Genomic DNA, 21,383 nt, shown 5'->3' with positions numbered 1-21,383 from the left:
CTACTCAAGTTAAGAAAAGACTCCATTTAGTTCATGTCATTTTAATCTTTGATTAGTTTTTAGCATTTGAATAATGGCTTTTGTGGCAGATGTGATGTGTCACATTTCCAGGCTTTTAGAGGGGAATAATGAGTATCATGACCTTTCACTTCTCAAGAGTCGCTCAGCCACTGAACTCTGATGCCACACGCTGCAAATAATCATTTCATCTAGCTAGGGCTGGGTAATCCCAGCACGACATTTCATATCGAGTTCACTTTTCAATGATTTATTTGTAATTTCTGCTAAACCACGGTTAAAGTTATCCAGCACTTGGCTGCTAGATCAGTAACAGATAACCCTTGCCAACAACACAGTTTGTTTTGAAGGCCAATATAACTAGGAGACTGAGAATAAATTGGTAGGTTAAGAGGTTGTATGTGGGAACTGATGCCCATCCTCTGTCCGAACGCCGACTTCCAGATCGCAGTGCTGTCATCCGGCTGACCTTCCTCTCTTTTCCCCTGCTGCCCTTGACCTAAAGTAAAAGCACCTCTCTGTAGCCAGAGCTGAGCCTGAAAAAGAAGAAACTCACAAAGATATCCTTTCAGAAAAAAAGAAAGGCTTCTTAAAAACAAGTCCTCGTGCTTTCACCTTTGTCACAGCCCACGCTTCGGTACCGGCACCACCCAGGGCCCCAGGATATTTGCACTTTAGCTCTCAGATCCAATCCAGCCTGGTTAGTCCTGTCCTCGCTGCAATCGTACGCTGGGAGCCTCGGCCTCACCTTGGATCACTTCTCGGGAGCCTTCCCCAACAGCAGCATCCCAGTCCCCTCTCTGCTGTGGCAGGTACGTCCCTAGGAGTTGCACTCCTCGCAGTGGCAAGAGAGGATGTAGCGGTAGGTGGCAGTGAGCCGCATGCCCCCCGAGCATCGCAACCGCATGGCCTTCAGCTTGGAGGTCTGGGGCCGGCAGCAGTGGCAGGTGGAGCGGAAAGGCTGCTTCAGGACGGTGCTGAAAGAAACCATGGGCTCCGAGCGCGACGTCTGGCTGCAGCGCCCTTCGCAGCGAGCCAGCAACACCATCTGCGAAGGAAAAGAGGCGGATTAGGAAACGTGCCCTCATGGCTGCCAGGGCGCAGCTAACACCAGCAGATGGGTACCTCCTTCCAGTCTGACTGGTCTTCCCTCACTTACTGCATCTTCCCACCGTGGTAAAGGCACCCAGCCCCACACAGTGCATTGCCCCTGAGCTGCATCTGAGAGAGCGGAGAAGGTAACATGGGAAGGAGGAAAAGCAAGGCTCCTCCTGGAGTCCCAGGCACCGACTCCGATAAGGACTACGGGGCTTGCTGTTCTGAAAGCCCCGGCTCCAAATGATCACAGCCAGCCCTGCTTTCCAGGCGTGGTGACTGCAACTGTGACTTACTGACCCCAGATTTGTGGCAGCCAAGCCCTTAAATCATCAGCCAGACTGATACTTTGGTTGGATATTTTCCAATGTTTTGAGTGTATATACTAGTGATCAGCAGAACTGGTCCTCGGGGCCAGTGAATGTCTCAAATGCTTAGATATATAAACATATAAAGTAGAAATATAAAGAAGATGCTCAGTTTATTTCTTCTAAAGGAGTACGTTTCTAGCTCCCTCCTTTTACAAAGATCACCTTAAATACGTATTTGCAATTATATGTGTGTGTATAGATACATGCATCAGTTGTATCTGTATAAAATGCAGTGATAAATCAGTTGTATCTGTATAAAATGCATAGCATAAGGCAGTGAAAATCTTGATGAACTCACTGCCAAACATGAGGGTTCACTAGTGAGATTTTCCAAAAGCAGTGCAGGCTCCATGGTCCTTCTCCTCCTGAGTTCACCGACTGAGCTGTGACCAGAACAAGGTAACTTGCATAACGGGAGGCACTAAGGAAGGAAAGTCCATGGGGAGTCACCTACTCCCCTTCCCAACAACCCCTTGTTGAGTAGAGGAGATGGATAGTATCCTAAGCTCTATATAAAACATGGAAAGGATCTTCTAAGGTTCAGGAAATTATGTGGTTAGAAACAGCTGTTACCACCTTGATAATGGGTAAGTGTTGGACAAGTTTGAACAAAATCTTTTACTTTCCTGGGGAATGAAATATTAAGGAATAAATGGAATATAATATCAGCTAATCCTGCTTAACCAACACAAACTTCAAAATCAATTTATTGTATCATCCAAACAAGGTCAAAATTGACAGAGGTGATAAAGTAGGCAGTAAAACAGTCGTAAGTCTATCGTATAACCAAGGAAGAAAATTACATTTTAACCATGCTGCACATATCTCATGTTTCTTCCAGACAATCTAAAAGGATAACTACAGATGTGACAGCAAATATTTTACAACGTTAAACCCTTTTGAGCTTCTTTCACTACGCATGCTCAACTGGCTGCAAATATCCAAGTCTTGCAAGCAGGTATGTCAAATGTTTGATTTTCTCTTTAGTCAGAGTCATGAGGAAAGATGAGAGAGAAAGAGAGAGAGAATATTCCTGGTATCAAGTAGGAGATACCAGCACTGTCTGTGTCCATGGGAAAGGCACAGATCATCCGTTGTACAATGCTTAAAAATTAGTCTTCCGAGAGTACTTGCGTGCTAAATGGTTTGCTTGGAAATGTATTCAATGTAAACAACTACACTTCCAGTCAACACAGACAGATCACAAGGAAGATGTCTTCATGAGCTGATGATCGAGGGTTGATACCAGTTTTTTTCTTGGTTTAACTAAGACACGCGTTCTTGTTGCTCTCCGACAAATATGCGATCCTTTATGATTTGTAGCATAAATTTATGGTCCCCTTCCTGTGATGCTGCGTATTCATAATTAAATTCACTTCAGCTGTTAGTAGTAATATGGTGGGAAGGAAATTTCAGTGTACTGTTGAGCCACACCCCGGCTTTAGACGTATCAGCTATGTCAAGCTCCTCAATACCAGTGTCTTTAGTGTACACGAGAACAGGGAAAGGGACAATCATTACAGTGCTAGCACCCCATTACTGACAGATAAAGATCCACTTTTGTCCCCTTGGTAAACAAAACTCACTTCCCATAGTGACAGGCAGACAGCTGGTGAAGAGCTACACAGGCATCTAATCCTGCCTCTATTGCAAAGGAGAGACAGCAGATTGGGACATTTAGAAGAGTTAGTTCCTTTCCCAGCATCTTGACAGCTCTTGTTAGGTCCCCCACTTTGACCAGTTCACCAGACTGTGTGCACTCTCAGGTTATGCCCAAGCATTTGGCTGAAGAGGAGGGTGAAGAGCAATCCAAAGACAGCTGGCAACCACTTAAGGTTGCAAAGACAACGGAGCCAAACTCTCCTCAGGAGTGGCAAAAGGGGACATGCAACAGCCACAGATTGCTTTTTGGGAGGTTCAGAAGACCTCCAGAGTTGCTTCCAACTAACATTTCTATGATTCTGTGATTTCAGCCCAAATATGACAGCACACGTTGCGGTATGGTGGAAGTGACTTCTAATGGTTGATGCTTCTGGAGCTGGAACGGTTAGTCACTTCTGGTACTGTTACCCTAAGGACTTTTTATGGCACACATCTGCTCCTGTATCTGCAGGTACTTTCAGAAATGTCAGGAAAAAACCCAACCCCCCAAGGAACAGGATTAAGGACTACAGAAGAGTTGCAGCAGTGTAATTATAGGGTAGAATTATCTGATGTGCCAATATCTGTGTCTCAATACATTTCTTATGAACAGCAAGGTTTCTAATGCAAAACCAGTAAATATTTCTTCAATGTGCAACTGCATTTATAATTGCTTAGCAAGCCTTGTCTTTAAAAACATGTTTTAGTCTGTGGAGACTCTAATTTTAATCTCAAATTTTGCTGGCTACTTAGTTTTTCATAAGAGTATGGTCAGTATTCATATCATGTAAAATTACACAGTGTTGGGTTTATGCCCTGTTTTTGGATGACAGTGTAAATTTTTACAAATGGCACAGTACCAGGGGTATCAAGTCAAACTGGCAGGATAAAAAAATTTCAGATTTCCCATTTTTATAGCTTTCTAAATTTCTGGGCTAACCTGAAGTCCTCAGCAAAATTTAACCTTCTCCTCCTCATAAATCCAGAACAGCACCAGTGGATTTTGGCAGGTGTGCAAATGAGCTGGAAATAGCATGTACTTTAAAAGCTTTGCTTTGCCATTTAATCAATCACACCAGCTGCTTATTGCATCGTATACTATAGCGCAATAGAGATTATCGCCTAAATAATTAGTTGTGCTATGATGGCATAGCACAGTAATACAGTGGGTGTATATATAGTAAAAACATGTGGGTATTTTATAACTTGATACATGTGCCTCTCGGCTCCCCTCGTCCCCCGCACATGTGAGCTCGTGCATGTCACCTTGCGATGCTGGATCCGGAAGCACAGCGTGCTACAACGTGGGAACCGCGGGGGTCTCGCATGTGTGAGCAGCTAGGGAAGAACAGGTTTTCTTACTTAAAGTCAACAGTCTCATAGGTATCTGGAAGGCCACGAAAGAGAGTAACCTGAATCTGAGGCAATATTTGACTCAGATCATTTGAGCCGTATTCTGGAAATTCAGAAATTGTGAACTGGTTTGTTATTAACGGTGTTTGTAGTCCTTTTTTCCGCACTCTTCAGCAACAAGCTGAGGCCCAAAAGCCGATGGGCTCAAATGCATGAGAACAGACTTTCACGCAGTATCCGTGGCCTGGCTGCAAGCAGGCATTACTGAAAATCCCCTGAGCTACCTCAACAGTAAATGTCTTCAAACATTTGCTAAATCTTCCTTCATCTGGTCCATGTCTCTCTGGGCTGGATTCTTTAGTGCGAGGCTGTCAGTGGTAGCACACTTCTGGTACGTCTGGAGGAAGCACTGGTGACAGCCAATACTGTAATTTAGGAGGCTCTGGTCACAGCGGCGAGGCGATCCAGCACATCGATGAAGACCAGTGGGTCTTTGTGACAGAGGTCAGGCAGAATCCAATATGGTCAGAAAAGGCAATACCTCATGAGCTGATACAAACATTTCCTTGAAGTCAAAGGAAAACACTTTTTCAGGAACAAATTACCTTCTTCCATCCCTCTTTTGTGTTTCTTTTATACATTCTGTTACTATAACAGACTACATTTCCGAAGGCTTTGGAAACCTGTTTTCAACATCTGCCTGAGGTCACACGCAAGAGGGATTTTAATGATTAAATTATATTGGGTGAATGTTTCCAAATGTAACAAAACTACTTCCCATGTGGGTACAATTGGCAGCCTCCACAGAGAAGCACGGTGGACATAATCCTTTTTTAACCAAGACGGACAGCAAACATAATATGTCTTGCAATTTCTGAAGCCATTTTTAACTTCTGTAATTCTATGCTGCGCTAGAAGGGAAAACATACAAAGTGAAAAAGGATGGCTCGGTGAAACCAATATATCACGCCAAAAAAGGGCAAAGTCTCTGCTTGACATCAATCGTTAGTCCGAGCTTCACAATGGAAACTCGTGGAAACAAGAGGTACCACAATGCCCACAGCTACTCCCACAGAACCTTCCTTTTTTTGACTTGTTTATATTTTATCACAATATATATAGGAACAGACATTGCATCTAATTTTCATTAGCAAGTCTAATATTGGTCTGTGTTTATATGCTAGATCAAGAACAGAAGTCATATGTCTACCAGGATGATTCAGACCTTAAAAAAAAAGAGCTTGATTTAACAAAGAGAGAGACGTTTTCTAGGAAATGTCAACATTATTTTGCTTTGTATGGAAACTGTTTTCATTTTCCACTTAATGAGAAAGTCCATACAACTTGCAGTATTGTTAAAAAACTTCTTGAAACCATTGTGGAATTTGGGAAGCCAAGAGATGTGATAATATTTTCAAACATGATTTCCATTAAAGGCTTGATTTAAAAAAAGTCACTGACATTTTTGCAGTCAGAGTTACAAATGTTTATGTCAACAGCTTTTTTCTCAAAGCTCAGTTTTGAAATAATGTGGTTTTCATTCTGTATTCTCATTTCGATCGGTCCCACTCCTAAAGGCCTGATTGCTTTTCTCTGTTATTAGGGATGCTAAGAATTTGAGTTGTTGGTGGGTTTCCTTCCTTCCTTCCATTCATCCTTCCTTCCTTCCTTCCTTCCTTCCTTCCTTCCTTCCTTCCTTCCTTCCTCTTGTTCTTTCTTCAGAAAAATAACCCTCTCTGATGTCTGTGGCAGCCAGAGTTTTAAGAAAAGCCCAGAGGATGGTGGTGGCAATGGAGGAGCGAGGAAGGCAGCCACACAGTGAAAGGGCTTTGTTGAGTGTGCAGGAGCGTGCCAGACCCAGCGGCACGTCCCAGCCATTGGGCAACAAACCAACAGAGTCCTGGACAGGCACAATCGCAGCTCCCAGTCATGTGGACCAGGGAGCATCCCCCACCTGATAAGTTATCCTAAAAGCCTCCACCAGGAGAGCCAGCTGAGGAGCAAAAGCCCTTGAGCTGTGTAGGAAGCAATGCCCTGAGCATGGAAGAAAATCATGGCCGGAGGTGAGGCACGGGCTGACCGCGGGGCAGGCAGGAGTGTGTGGAGCTGCGGGGCTGGGAGTGCCGATGCAGCAGCCTTGGGCCAAGTGCCTGGCTGGCCCAGGGACAGGAGAACTTGGCTGTGGCAGTGGCCGCTGGAGGGCTGGTGGTGATGCGGGGCCAAGCGGAGGCAAAGCCATGCTGTGGGAACCCGCTCCAGCCAAGGATGGGGGCGGGTGGGTGATGGCCCAGGGGAGAGGAGAGACTGGGATACGGCAGTCCTCTGGCCCCAGGCTGGAGAAGCCCCATCCTTCATGACGGATTTGCCTCAGGGGCTGGGCTGGGACCTGTTGTGTTTATCCTTTTATGTCTGAGGCAGTGTGCCCAGGTCAGTTATACTCTGCATTTCTCACCTCCCTAGTGAAGTCGCCGCTTGCTACTCATTTGCTCTTCTGTGTGTAGAAGGGCAGAGGGGGATCCTACCCAAAGCTGGAGACCAAAGGGCCTCTGGAGGCTACCTACTGTCTTGCCTACACTACATACCACAGCTCCTCCTGCTCTCTGGCAGAGCAGGGAGCCAAGAGTGAGGGCAGGCTGCGTGGAGCATCGCCCTCCTGGACAAAAGCATCACAGTAGCTACGACTTCTCAGGTCTAATAGGTGATCTGAAATGCCTTGAGAGGGGAGGGCTGCTAGCACGCACATACCAGTAAGTAAAACCCACCCACGCCACCCACATACCTACACTTTTCACCTTTGCCTCTCATGGGGTCAATGGCAATAAAATCAATATTGCACAGAGATACATCTCTGCAGTTTTGTATGTTAATGCTGGGTGTTTTGCAGATGGTAAGAAGGTCTAGTCTAGGTTGAAAGCAAACCAAAAGATCTCTTGAATCACAAGTAATGCGTGATTTTACTGTTTGAACTCAGAAACAGTAGGGCAAAAGTCTCTGATCTCCAACTGCTGTGGATCAGGCATGGTTACGCAAAGCCGGGCAGACAGCACTGCTGTGAGACGTGTGTAAGGCAGCCCAGAGCGGAGTTTTCCCCTGTGCCCTCAGGGGAATTTCGAGGCCCTCAGCCCCGCTCTGGTGAGCAGGCACAGGGCAAGCCCCGCTGAGGGTGCACAGCCACGGCAGCAGCTGTCCTGGTGCACAGGGGGAGCGCAGAGCACCGAGTGGATCTTATTTTCTGTTGACGCTTCTCTCTGTGCTTTATTTTAAATTTTATAGCTTGCTGCAACCTGTGTCATTACCTCACCCCTGCGCTGATCACGGGAAGCAAATAACTCGTTCTGCACACAAAGGCATCTGGGGGTCTCTGCAGCCAGCGCTGTATCCGTCTGAACTGGGTGGATCCTCTCTCCTGGGAAATGCTCCCAGGACCAGTGCCGCTGGGGTTTGCCATCAGGCAACACCGCAGGCAGTCCTCTTGTCCTAAACCCCATCGCGTACCTGCCTCCCATTGCTCTCTTACCCAACGCAGCGCTGGTAAATTGTTGGCGCTGGTGGTTGTTCCCTTTCGTTAATCCAGGGATGGGGGCGCATAAGGCAAAGCCACTTTCCGCAGGACAGAGGGATGGTCCAGGCAGAGACTGTACATCAGAATACACACTGGGTTAAGTCAGCCAGAACAAATTAGGACAAGACGAAAGGGACCAGCAAGGATTTTCCCATTGTTTCTCCCTATTCTTTTTCTCCACACAATGAAATAAATGACTGTAGGCTACATGCACAGTCCGCTAAACCATTTTGACACGAATTTTTTCAGGCTTGAAATCTCAAATGGAAGGCAATCTTGTATTTCCTTCTGCTCCTAAGCCCTACAGTAAACACCCAATTGTCATTCTGCATGAAAACAAAGGCCTTGAAACTAAATGGGGAAAAAAATTAGCAATGTTTTCACATTCTTTATTCATTACCATTTCACAGCTTGATTCTTTATCTCAGTACTTCACCTCAAAAGTTATAAGTTTACATACTCCAAATTAAAGACTCACTTGAAGGAGGGAGTGACTGGGATGATCTAAACTTCCAAACTAGCCCATCTCCTTGGCACTGATGGCTGAGACCCCAACGTGCTTGTTTGAATCTTATCATTTACTGCATGTTAGCTTTACCTTCATGGTGTGTTTCTTCTTTTGAAATGGTGAAAAGAGAGTCAAGAGCCCTCCTCTCCAGTCCCAGTTCTGACGTACCCACCCAGATGTCTCTACATCTGTACGTCTCTGCAGCTAGATTTTGGTGGTAAGGAATTCGTGCAGAGAAAATCACCCAAAATGGCTCATTTTAACAACTCTGCCGACGCAGCACCCTGCGGCGAGGGGGTGAGGGAAGTCCTTACCTTCGAGCTACACTTGTAGAGGGGGTGGCTGATGGAGTCAACGTAGTGATGCCTCATACAGCGGCTGGGGTCAGAGTCGATCATGAAGGAACTGTCTGTTTTACTGTCCGTGTCTCCCATCATCGCTAGGAGCGAGAGCATGGAAATCGAAGCCGCAAGTACATGATTTCCCATTGTCGAGGAACTTCTCGCTGATAACAGCAGAGGGAGGTAGAGTATTAAAAAATCTCCAAATACTGGCAGCCAGTTCCTTTCCAGGATGGTGAAAAGTCTGGTTTAAGTCTCTTAGCTGTCATTCTTCTTCTGGAGTTGGAGTTTGCTGAGATTGTAATCCGTCAAAGAATCTCCTGCGTAGCTGGAATAAAAACAACATAAATCACAATCCTGACCAAAAAGATCTCTGGAGAAAAACAGACATAAATAACATTAAGGCACACAGGATTTTTGCTAGCCAAAATACACACTCTGAGGGAGCATCACTCCCACAGTAGGTAGAGTGTATGGCATTAGGAAGGAGATGTCAAGGCCTTGTTACTTTCAGCGTTGCTCTGTCATTTTACTGGGGAGAACCTTTTGGCTTTTAACATCAGAAGTGATGCAATGCCAATCTTTTTCACTTGGTGATGTCCCTAATGGGTTCTCCTCAAAACTGGTGATTAGTAACACATCAGAGATTCCTGCAAATTGGAAGGACTGTGTATCCGCTCAAAGCGTCAAAGGGGGGCAAAGCTGGGCTGCCTCCTACATTACAGATGGGAATTTCTGTAGCACATGGAAAGGCTGGAGGCAGGTTGACCCCTGGCTCTAGGGGCTGCGTGCCAGTCTCCTGCAGCTGCTGTGCTGCAGGGACAAGGGGCACCCCCAGGATGGAGGGGTGCTGAGGGTCCGAGCCAGGCATGAGCAAAGCTTGCTGAGCACTGACCTGCACTGCCTGGCGGACTACCTAGGTCTCTGGCTGCCCTGCCCTCCTGAGTACCCCACGCACACAGGTGGGCATGCTTTACTTGCTTACTCGTCGGGCTGCGCTTGCTCAGTGTCAGTCTCTTCCCCATTAATTAAAGTGCAGCATCTGAAAAATACATTATATTCCATAATATCCAAGTACATCCCAGCTATCAACTGGGAAAAATATATGCAGGTGGAGTCATGTGGATATCCACCCAGGCATCTGGCTTTCTGGCACATGTTGGAGACCAGGAGATCCCCCAGAAAACAGGCGCAGGACAGCCCCTGAAACGCTGCCCGGAGCTCTGTGCCAGCAGGGAAAGGAGGGCATCTCCCTCAGCTGCTTCATCACAGCCCCCTGATCCTTCTCACAAAGCCTGTAGTCTCAAATGGGTGATTTAATTTTGCTTTTACTACAGACAGCTGTAGCTCGAAAGAGCTGTGAATTATCCATTTACATACAACCTGATGAAGCGAAGGATAGTCATCAGTAAAGTTAAAAGCGCAAGGACTTTCTGAAGAAACTTATGATAAAACAGTTCCCTGGTCACGCAGAAATGCTCCCCCGGAGCCTCTTGCCTATTTAAAGAGCTGATGCGTGCCTTTATTGCCTTATACAAGCCTCTTTCAAAACTGTTTTCTGGTTTGCTGGCGATACTCTAAACCGACTGATACTCATCTCCCAAACAGCCTGAAATTACGAGGCCTCCCCACCAGAGCGCTTGATGATTTGTGTATTGCTTTATAGCTTGCTCAAACACTTTTGCATAGCAGTGAGAAGCACTTCCAGAGTTCATCCAAGTTGGGAGTCGGGACTTGTCGGGCTGAAGTGACATACAAAGTCTCATGCTGGGAAGAAATGTAATTAGGGATGCTCTGTGTATTAGACATTTTTTAAAGCCTTTTTTGGGTTTCAAACTATTGTCCATGTGCCTAAGTAGGAAAGGAAAAATGATGTGACTGTGGATTTAACAGACAACCTATTTTTTTCCCGGAGTCTGACCTATGACCTGATATATTTTCCTCAAGCAAATGTTTTTCAGTGGATATGGCATTAAAAAAATACTATGTCTTTGCAGTATAAGGAGCTTAAACAACACGAAACACTTAGGATCTCAGATACATTTATGCACAGTCTCATTCATGTCAATAAATATCCCTCCAAACATTTTAGCAGGGTAAGAGAGAAATGTCTCGGTCATGGGAGCTGGGACAGACTCCTTCCCAGAAGTGAACTGTACTACTCTGGTTCATGCAGATGATGCCCAAGGATTAGCTAACAGGAGGACTGATGCGCTTTTTTTTTAACATTTAACCTTTTACCTACATTCCTATTCTTCTTTATAAAGAGGCTGACCAAAACACGCTGCTTGGCAAGGTCTCTCTCCAACATAGTTAATCAGTATTACACACCCAGTAATTCCCTCTCTGTCCAAATAAATTTACTTGATATTGGATGGTCTCATCTCATGTAATATTATGTCCAGGGATCCCCATTTCTCACTGTCTCACTGTCTCTGTCCCACTGTTAATTTTGCGCTTCTATATCTTTCCATGTTTTTGATCAGTATGATTTAACACAGAGAGAGAAATCTGGAGTCCTGGCTCCGTTTTCAAAGGCTTATCTCTGTAGTTTTCTTCAGGAAATAATTGGATGACATAGAGTCTGCCTCATGAAAACACTCTGAGAAAGCTGGAAAGAAGCAGGGAAAAATGTGAGAAAAGGAAGACGTCTGTACCTTCTTCAGGATAAGCACAACACAATACAAAAAGCATTAACACTTCCACAATCTTTTAAAATTGCCCTGATACTTCCCTGGCAAAGAAATGTAGCGGGCTTTGGTAACAAAACTTTGAAAGAAGAAAAAAGTACTGTTATCACATATTTGTTAGTAGAAAGAGAGACCACGGATGTAAATGTGACCCATCTTTTGTGAAAAAAAATGTGTACAGTTGTTGATAGACATACTGGCAAAACGAGTGTCTAGGTATTGGAAGCAGGACTGCAGACAGCACTGGGCTATTTGCACATGCCAATATCTCCTGACGTACCTATGTGAAGTATACACATACATTTTTCAAGTACATATGCCATATATAATGTAGATATATGGGAAAAAAGTCTCACGGGGACATTTAAACATACAGAAGTCAGTGCGTAGGTTTTTGACTGTGTAAAAAAAGTCTAAATATTTTCACTCAGGTACATCACCGTGATGAAGTACGTTGACATGACTTTTTCCATTTCCAGCTGATACTGTGCAATGGCATTTCACCTTAAACTAGCATTCTTTTTTTTAAAAAAAGCTGTCTGAAATGCTGTCTGACTTTATAAAGTCCTAGACAGTACATGATATCAGGAGTGACATACGTAGCTTCCAGGCTATCCTTCTGTAAACAGAAGCAAGTACACCTGCAGAAATCTTTAACCATGACAGCTGTACATACGATGACATTTTGTTTCATTTGGAAAAGACACTTTTTTATCAAAATCAACAATTTCACATAGAGCTTTTTTTCTTTTATTTAAGCTGTTTTTTCCTCAGTTTCTTTTCATGTGAAAAACTGTGGTAAACAGCTCATCTGCCAAGCTAACCAAGCTAACAAAAAGGAAGCTAAAATGCATCCTGTAAAGAAAAAGATGCTGTAAAAAGTGAAGGTGAAAAGAAAAAGGTGACTTCATATTCTCAGGCTGAAAATTGGCTACAAAAATATTTGGCCTAACAGTGGATGAAAATCACTGCTTCCCATTTTTTTCAGAATTCACTGATATGGGCATTACATGTTGTTAGTAATAGGCTTATAGTGCCCTTCCCATATAACTATTTTTCAGGGATTCAGAGACATAAAATGCTAAAAGCTGTCACAGCTGTTACCTAAAACTGCTACAGCTGTTACCTAAAAAATGCAGGGAAAAATAGAAGACATCCCAAAGAAAGACCATATGAACATACAATCCAAGACTGTATTGCACATGGACATAGGGACAGAGTTAGAGTTATTTTTCCAACTTTATGTTGTTATTAACTGCTTTTTGAATGCTGAAATAGAGATTTCTTATCATAGTCTTAATATCATTTAGAGAGTGGTGAAGGTTAAGATTTTGTTTTGCTTTAAGGATAGAAGAAAATTCCATCATCTGGAATTATTTAGCCAGTCACTTTGTGAGAACGTAAACAGAAATTCCCTTTTTGCTATGTATCTTGGAAAAAATAAAGAGCTGAGCAATTCTCCAAAGGTCTATTGGATCTGCACAGCTTTTATCCTGGAAGGTAGGAAGGGAGCAATGGAAAAGCTCATTTATGGTGTACTTCTACTTAGCTGTTCCCCGCTCCTGAGCCCCGTGAATTAGGCATGCACGTACATTCAGCTTGGCCTTCCTTTGCTGTGCATTTTCCATGTTTGAGACTCCTGCTTGACGATGAGGGTACAATTCAAGTCACTCCATGCCTTTTATGTTTCGGAGGCTGCCAAAATCCTGTTGGAGCAGCAGTGTGTATATGTAACTAAGCCTGGCCTTGCATGCTGTGCATATTTAGTAAACACAATTACTTGGATCCTACCATGTGGTTCCCTCGTTCTGAATTTGTTATGTAAACAGAAGAGTTGCAAGACTACTCAGTTTCTCCAAAATCCAGCCCTAAAAAAGTGTCACTAACCATATACGTATATATATGTGTGTGTGTGTGTTCACCGCTGCTGTTCTGACAAAAATGCCACCATGATCTTTATGAGATCGAAATGGATTTCTCGAGAACTTTATCTAAGCTGGAAAAGTTTAGGCCAGAAAGACAAGGATTTGGGGATTTTGCGCTCCAGGGTGGACTGCAGTGGAAACGACTGTGTTGGTCAAACTACACCCTCAGGTTACACCAGGGTTTGTTCTGCAGGGCTGAACTCCCCACTGCCATGAGAAGGTCCAGGAAAGGGGCTGGGGATAGGAAGACGGGAGGAGCGATCTGTGCTGGAGATGACCCCCAGTCCCCCAGCCCCAGGCATACTGCCGCTGCCTGGCCATGGTGCTAGCATGGCCCACGGTGCTCGTGTGGCCCACGGCAACCCATCACCCAGATTTCCGAGTAACGGATCTGTGCTTTCAGGGAACTTGGGGAACCATCATTTCTGCTCCTGTAATGAGTTGCCAAAGCCCCAGCTGGGCGATTGGCTGGGGGCCCCCTGTGTACAGAGTTGCCCCACGCTCTACCACAGTTCCCAGTTGACAGCAGCAGCGGGTGTGCCCTTACGCCAGGGCTACCCTTGTGAAGCCCTCTCCCAAAGCCACGTGTTGTTCTGCACGTCCGCAGCTCAGGTCTTGCTCTAAGGCCATCTGCTGGGACATTAAAGCCCCCCGGAGTGGCTCTCCGGTGCTGTGGCGTGGGGTGGTCTGCTCCCAGACCTCCAGCCTCCATGGCACTCTTCCAGCCCATGCAACTGCCTGCACCATGCCCATGAACCGCTTGGGAAGCCGTGGGACAAAGTCGTACGAGTGACCGTTTGAGCAATTTAAGAGAACAATTTATCTAGTAGGAGAGACGACCTAAGATGCTGTGCCTGGTCCTGCTTTCTGTTGAATCAACTCAGAGGCTTTATCAGCTCCAGTGTATGTTTTAGCTCTGTAAATAAATGTAGTCATGTTCTCATCTAGTTATTTTACTGTAGCCATTTCTGTTCCAGCAGTGAAGTAGCTGGCCTCCTACATATGCTTTCAAAATCCTCGCTCCGCTCTGCAGCCGCCTTTCAAAACACCTGACAAAGTCACCGAGCGGCCATGTGGCAGCTGGGAAGCAGCAGGTGAACACCGGGAACTCCAGTTGTTTGGGAAATGCTTCCATGCAGCATGTGAACTGGTTTCTTCCCCTCCCAAGACAGGGCAAATACCAAACTAAATATTTTGCGTGAGATTCTTACAGGTCTAAATAAGTGAAATGCTTCCCCGAGGCCTCGTTGTGCTAAATGAGCGTTTGCTCCGCTGACATCCAGCTGTGCTGAAGCTTGTCCCCTTTGACATCAAGGGGAATGTTCTCACCCGTCGTCGGGGAGCTCCATCCACCCACTACACAGCAGGTTGCGGGGCAGCGTGCCTGTGGGAGGGGGGTACACCAGTAACGCGCACTCCCGGCCAGAGCTGGCAGCAGCTGGTGGGCAACGGGAGAGGGGAAGGAAAAAGGCAGTAGAAAGGAAAATAGGCTCAAAAGAAGGGGCTTAAGCCTCTTCATCTGGGTGTCCACAGGAGGGAAGCACATCTTCTGGTCCTACTGAGGCTGCGCTGTCCTACCGCCTGCCAGCCAGCAACTGCAGAGCATTGTCCCATAAAAACCAAGAAGAGAAAACGGACACTACCTCTGAGCAGTCAGAAATGTCAAACGCGCTGATGGTAGTTGAGAGAAATTCCTGCACATCATTTTCTGCTGTGAGGCTTCACTAAATCTTTTAATATTTCAGGTGATGGATACCTGTGACTGTAAGCAGACTGAAAAAATAGGAAGGCCATGGTATTTGAAGCGTAAGAAACAACATAGTAATTGCAGCAAATATAATGGAAGAACGCACTGCTGCAAGCATCCCTGGGAGCATCAGCATGCATGGGGTGAGCACGCATGGGACTGGTTCCCCGGGCTTCGATGGGGCAGCTGCTGTAAGGCCCCCATAAGTGTTCACGCGGCAGGGACCTGGTGCATGAGGTGGAACAAATTAAGCTGAACGGTGCTTGAGCTGGCTGAGCTTCCCTCTCCTTTTGAAGTTTCCAAGAATATTTCCAGCCCTTCAGGTAGCTAGAGGGGGGGAGCTAACTGCGCCTTCCTGCTAGGCAGTTGAAATAACAAACTCCAGTGGGTACTGCAAGCTGGAGCCCTGCCAGCAGACAGGCACAGGCCAACATGGAGAAAAAGTTTTTAATACACTTGCAAAGAATAACTACTGGTGGACAAAAGAGCGCTTGTGTTTTTATTCTTTCCTTTTCCTGCTTCCAGGAAACTTTAAATAGATTGATTAGGGGCATGTATGGGATCTCTCTCTAATGAGCTAGTAGAGCCATTTAATGGCGAGGTGATGCCAGCCTTGGATTTTTTCTTTATTCTTGTGTCTCGCTGAATATCAGAGTAGTCGTGGTCTTGAGTCTGGGACAGGAATTGAGAGGAATACATTTTCCACTTGCTCATCCAGAGTGTGCTGGATGGGATCACTCCTCGGTGAAGCACCAGGCGCAGAGCCGAGCTGCCTAAGTAAGGCTGCCCATCCTTCCCAGGAGGCAAACCAGCAAGAGTGGCTGCTGGCTAAAGTGCAAATATTCCCAGCCAAGCATTAGCTATAGGATTTGCTTCAGTAATTACCTCTACTTTAGTCTTATGACCCAACATGAGGAAAAATGACTCTTGGCCAAACGACAAGTTGCTGAGAGGTCTAGGGCATTCGGGCATGTGTCCTCTACCTGTTGGAGTGTGTTACAAGCAGGTGGGAGGTTTTCATTCTCTGTCTTTTACTGTATCACATGCCTGATGATTAGAGGTTGATTTAATGTATTTCCGAGAGAACTCAAAGGACTGTAGTTATCAATAGATGCAGGAATAGGAATGGGTTTCTTATTCCTTAATACTAAGCAAAGACATCCCTGCCACCAGGACCAGCAGAGAGTGCTATGCATGCTGGAGATGACAGCACACAATTGAAGGGGATGTTCCCTCTTTTCCAACCCGAGGGGCAAAATCCTCTCTTCTTTTACACACAGGCAAAATTCAGACCACCATCCATATACCTCGGCCTCTGATAATTAGGGAACCTAAATATTTGGCTCATGGTAACAATTTTATGTCTTCTAACAAGGGGAACAGCATTCCCCTAGGTCCCCACTCTCTTTGAGCCGTGCTGCTATGACAGTAATGCGATTGTCACTGCCATGGTATGCTTAACCTTTGCCAAACCAGAGCTAAGGCATTAACTCAGATCCTCAACTCACATGTCTTAAAGGGCAACATAACCTATGCTGCCTCCGCACTGCCGGACCGACACAGTTTGCAGCTCAGTAATAATAAGCACGTAAATGTGACAAGCGTAAGCCATAACAATGATTGATGCAAATAGAAAAATAACAAAGAGAAGCTGAAAAATAGCAGTGCGGTGGAATTCCTAGGACCGGTGTCTCCATGGCACCAGCAGCCCGATACCCTGACACCAGAAGAAAGGCTACACTTGTCTGTGGTAGAAAGGATCTCCGTGCCACGCAATGAAATTCCAGCAAACAGGACAAGGACTGATGGTGTCTGGAAGTGGTAGTGCCACTGCTACCCGGATAATAGTCTGAATTAGATTATGTGAAAAAAGAAGGAATATATAGACGGCCAGCTGCTCAAAGGCTTACTACAACCTTGCTTTTATTGTTCTGCTAAGTTAGAGGTGGGGCATCAGAGGGATTCCTAACATACCACTACTGAGAAATTTTAATATGTTCCACACTGACACATATAAAAAGGAAATAACAGCTGATCATAGTCAGCGGAGACTGCAGCATCTCTTCGTATGCATGCACAGAAGCGTGGGCAAAGTGGGGTGCTCTTGGCCGGGGAGACTCAGGTACCCGAGTTAACCTGACACCAGCTGAACCTTTCCTCTGCCATTGGGCTGAGTTTCAGAGAAAGGGCTGTCGAGCGGGAAGCAAGACAGCAGAAAAAAAGGTGATCTGGGCATGGCCACTCACCCCATCCCGAGATACCAGGACGTGGGGAAGGGTAGGGGAGCCGAGAGGCTGCACATTTAACACTGATGAAAAGAAACACATGTTTACGCAACCGACAATGATCCGGTGGAACAAGATATCACAGAGGGCAAAAGTTTAGCTGGGCTCAGCAAAAGGACTTGTTATGTATGGGAGGGTTACAGTCATAAGGGTTTTATTTTTAAAGAGTTTTTGGAAGGGTTATAAACTCTCAGGACTCTGAGAGTTCAGTTGATGGGGTTAGGGAAAAATCCTTCACCACAGCAAGTTACCCCGTAGCTGCCTGCCATGGGGTCTTTCTTTGATGTGGCTGCTTCCAGCCACGCTCAAGAGGTGGATTACTCAAATAACATGGGACTGTGGCACGGTCTCATGTAGCAAAATTTTCTAAAACTCATAGAGACAAGTCTCTCCTCATACTCAGCAGGACATTAGAGGCAGGGGAATTTGTAGTATTTGTAATACAACTATCTAATACAACTATCTAATATAATTACAATGGTAGTGTTTCAGAAAAAAAAGAGGAGTTTTTTTTCTTCTTCTTTCATTTAAACAAACACTCCACCAGACTTGTTGCAAAAACAAATGTCTCAGTGGCTTCGTGCAAGCTTTGCACCATAGATAGTCAACTCCCTTCAGGGTCCAAGAACAACCTGGAGCACTTCCTGGTGCATCTGAGAGCAGGCAAGGCAGGGAGGGGACACAGTCAGCCCCAGGGGAAATGGGGAATCAAGCCGACTCCAGGAGGACTCCTGTCAAATGGGTCACTGCAGGCATCAACACCAGCCCCCAAGGAGGTGGCGCGCTTCCCTCCCACCTGGGCAAAAGAGATTGCAATCCTGGCAACTCAAGCAAGCAAGAACATACAGGTGCTTTCATAAGCCTCGATGGCACGTGAGGGATTGTTCTGGTGGGGCAGATGGCTTTTGTGGAGATCAGCCATGCGTAGGTAGCTACCTGGGGTATTGCTACTGCAAGCTGTACACAAGCCTGTCCATAACAAGTATCCTGCTCTGCAAGGGGGAATCATCAGCGTACATGCATCTGATTAAAACCAGGCGCTGTGCAAATCCAGGAAACCTACGTGGGACACCTTCAGGTAGAGATCTGAGCTTGTAACTAGAGTAATGAGCAGCATTTTATTTTGTAAGCTTGAAACACCTATTCTTTCCACATTTGCTTTTAACTGGAAAATCTAAAAGTATCTTCTTATAATACTGGTATTGCAAATAAGATTTCATTATTCCAGCAAGAGCATGTCAATGTATGTATAAAGTCACGTTGGGAACCCCTGATTCAAGCTGGTAAGTAATTACTCACCAAATAGTTCTATTTAAGTCGAGGGAATTATTCATGTGTGTGACTGCTCACAGATATGAGTAAGGTCCCACAGCCTGAGCAAAAGTGAGAATCGTTAGTAATTCAAAAGAAAAAAAAAATAGAGGTCCTAAAATGTAGATGGTTTTTTGAGGAAGGACAAGTCATTATTACATCCACATTTATTGACCCCACCAGGCAGCTGCGTTGCTTCTATTAGAAAATAACTTTGCAATGAGGAACTGGTTTGAAGTGAATTTGTCGCCACTGTTGGTTTTAAATAATCATTTGCCTGTCCTTTTCCAATATGCAGAGTTCTCACCTCTCAGCCAGTGGGACAGTTACAAAGCTTTAGGAACTGTTAGTAACATTTAGCATATAGGAAACATGTTTTTCATCTTTAAAGAGCTGCAGAAACCTTAACAGGTTACTTGTCATGCCATCTGTCCCAGGCAGAAACAACTAAGATATGTTGCGGGGAGGCTATGGGAGAAATTTAAATGAACTTGAGAGGCAGGATAAGAAATCTGCCTGACAGTCCCACAAGAGTCAGTCCACACACATCGTCTGGCAAATTCAGATTTGCCACAAGAAAATTACCCCCGCAACACACCCTCTGTGTGAGCCTGCTTTGCTGACGCTACAGCAGTGAGCTAGCGCAGCACTGAGATTGCCTTTCCATGGTTCAGCTTTGTTACTCTGTTTTTTGCTACTAGACCCATTAATTTGAACTTTTATAGGATGAATTCACTCACCTGAATCCTAGCAGGGAGACAGGGCTTTCTTCCTCAGCCAGGCTCTCTCGGGGCAGTGTCCGTTCCCGCGCCTCGCAGTTACACTACACTGACACTTTATCGCTGGGCTCATAACAGTGAAACTCTTCTTTTGTCCCAAAGACAGAGAGAACAGTTACGCTCGTGCCTCTGACGCTGATGCACAGCAAAACGATCTGCCGGCAAACGAGGAGAGCCTCCCTCTCTCCTTCAGCAGGCGGTCTGGGGTCCTGCAGCATCCTCCCGTGTCAGCTACCGACGGCACAGCCACGCTGCATTACGTGTCACGCTGACGGGGTCGGCTACCTACTAAATATACCCCTCGGCGTTACAGCAAAGGCAAACACCGTGGCTTTCCTCATAGGTTTCAGCCAATCAAGAGTGTATATTAAATCTGTCCTAATCCACAACCAGTGCTGTCCAGTCCATAGTAAAGCTTCCCAGAAGTTTGGATAAATAATAACGTGCAAATTGAGAGTACTCCTGCGAAGCATGACACACAAAGCTAGAAATAAATATTGCCTGTTGTTTCAAATTATTCTAAGCACTCCAGCAGATGACTGGCAAGAGAACAGCATGCATAAGTAGTGATAAAAGTAAACTGTCCAGCTTTAAACTAGCAGGCTTGCCTGTGTTCATAGAGCCCTATTGTAATGGGACAAAGAGGGTGCTGGCGATACTGGCACTCTCCCGATGAATTCAGGGCAGAGTCCAGCATGTCCATTCACTCCAAAGCCATACAGCTAGGACCAGCGCAGAGCTGCAGACATGAGCCCGGCACGCTCACAAGAATAGATGTTTAACCAAGTTGCTCGGAAGCACGCTGGGCTACCTGTTTGACTGTGTACAGGTATCCTGCAGACAGGAGATACAGTTAAAGCTTAAGAAGGAGACACAGGTCCTAGAGCTGTGTCGATTCCACATCAACACATTTTAATTTAAAAAATGGTACAAGAAGAACATATGTTTGTCAGATAAAGAGATTAAGCGCTCAGTTTAAGTCCATGTAATACTTAAAATCTGGAGGAATCTGTTATTTGCTTACCTTTGGAAAATGTACTGCTCCTTCCTCCCCTCAAACTCTTCGGAGAGCTAAAAAGAGGTCCTGTTACTTCCAAATGCTTTTGTTCTTCTGTCCCTCTGTCACATGGCTTGCCTTTTATATTTGCAACACACAAAAGTTAGGGCTGTTTTTTAAGAGAGAGAGAGAGAGGGAGAGGGAGAGGGAGAGAGAGGGAATGTCAAATGGAAAAGTGCCATTGCAGTCATATATCAATCAGGGCAGCGGCAGCAGCAGCTCACTGGCAAATGGGAATTCCACAGAAATGTGAAGCTCTTGTTATCTGAGAAATCACAAAACACCACCAGCCAAGCTTCCCTCTGCAGGGACTTCTTATTATTGGCAAGCCAGGAAATAGAAGGAAATGTAGGCGCTTTTTTTGTTGTTGTTATTGTTTCAGATCTGGAGATACGTACGCTGTGGCATACGTAAACCAGTGGAATATAAATCCTGACTCAAATTCCTTCCTAAACAAATGCACTGTGTGCAAGATAAAGCAAACCACTGAGAAGCAAGGTAATAGAGCTCAGTGAAGAATCTGAAAGTAACGATTTAAAAAATTTGATATCTGTTTGTACTGGGAAAATATCCATAGAGAAACTGCCTTTTCCCCAGATTACTCATTGATCTCCTTTTTTCTGACAGGTTTTTCTTAGAATTTTTTTAACTGTGATTGATCTCAGATATCCTTAATTCAAGCTGTGCTGCTTTACTACAA

At 45.3% G+C, this 21,383-nt stretch overlaps 1 protein-coding gene across 2 annotated transcripts; it reads right to left on the bottom strand.

The window, feature by feature from the left end:
- Positions 1 to 581: 581 nt before the first annotated feature.
- Positions 582 to 20,971, bottom strand: NDP (norrin cystine knot growth factor NDP). 2 transcript variants are annotated; one of them, XM_075133596.1, is made up of 3 exons: positions 20,651 to 20,971; positions 8,863 to 9,217; positions 582 to 1,066 (listed from the first exon to the last, which is right to left on the bottom strand). In XM_075133596.1, the coding sequence occupies exons 2-3, from the start codon at positions 9,034 to 9,036 to the stop codon at positions 839 to 841; spliced, it is 402 nt and encodes a 133-aa protein (XP_074989697.1). In that variant the 5' UTR covers positions 9,037 to 9,217; positions 20,651 to 20,971; the 3' UTR covers positions 582 to 838. The 2 variants fall into 2 exon arrangements, with proteins under 2 accessions (XP_074989697.1, XP_074989610.1); XM_075133509.1 differs by lacking the exon at positions 20,651 to 20,971 and adding an exon at positions 19,588 to 20,191.
- Between the last annotated feature and the right edge of the window lie 412 nt (positions 20,972 to 21,383).

Source organism: Calonectris borealis, chromosome 1 (assembly GCF_964195595.1).
Source record: "Calonectris borealis chromosome 1, bCalBor7.hap1.2, whole genome shotgun sequence".
Classification (NCBI taxonomy): domain Eukaryota; kingdom Metazoa; phylum Chordata; class Aves; order Procellariiformes; family Procellariidae; genus Calonectris; species Calonectris borealis.
Note: the sequence above shows the minus strand (reverse complement) of the source record. Positions and strands in the feature narration are given on the sequence as shown.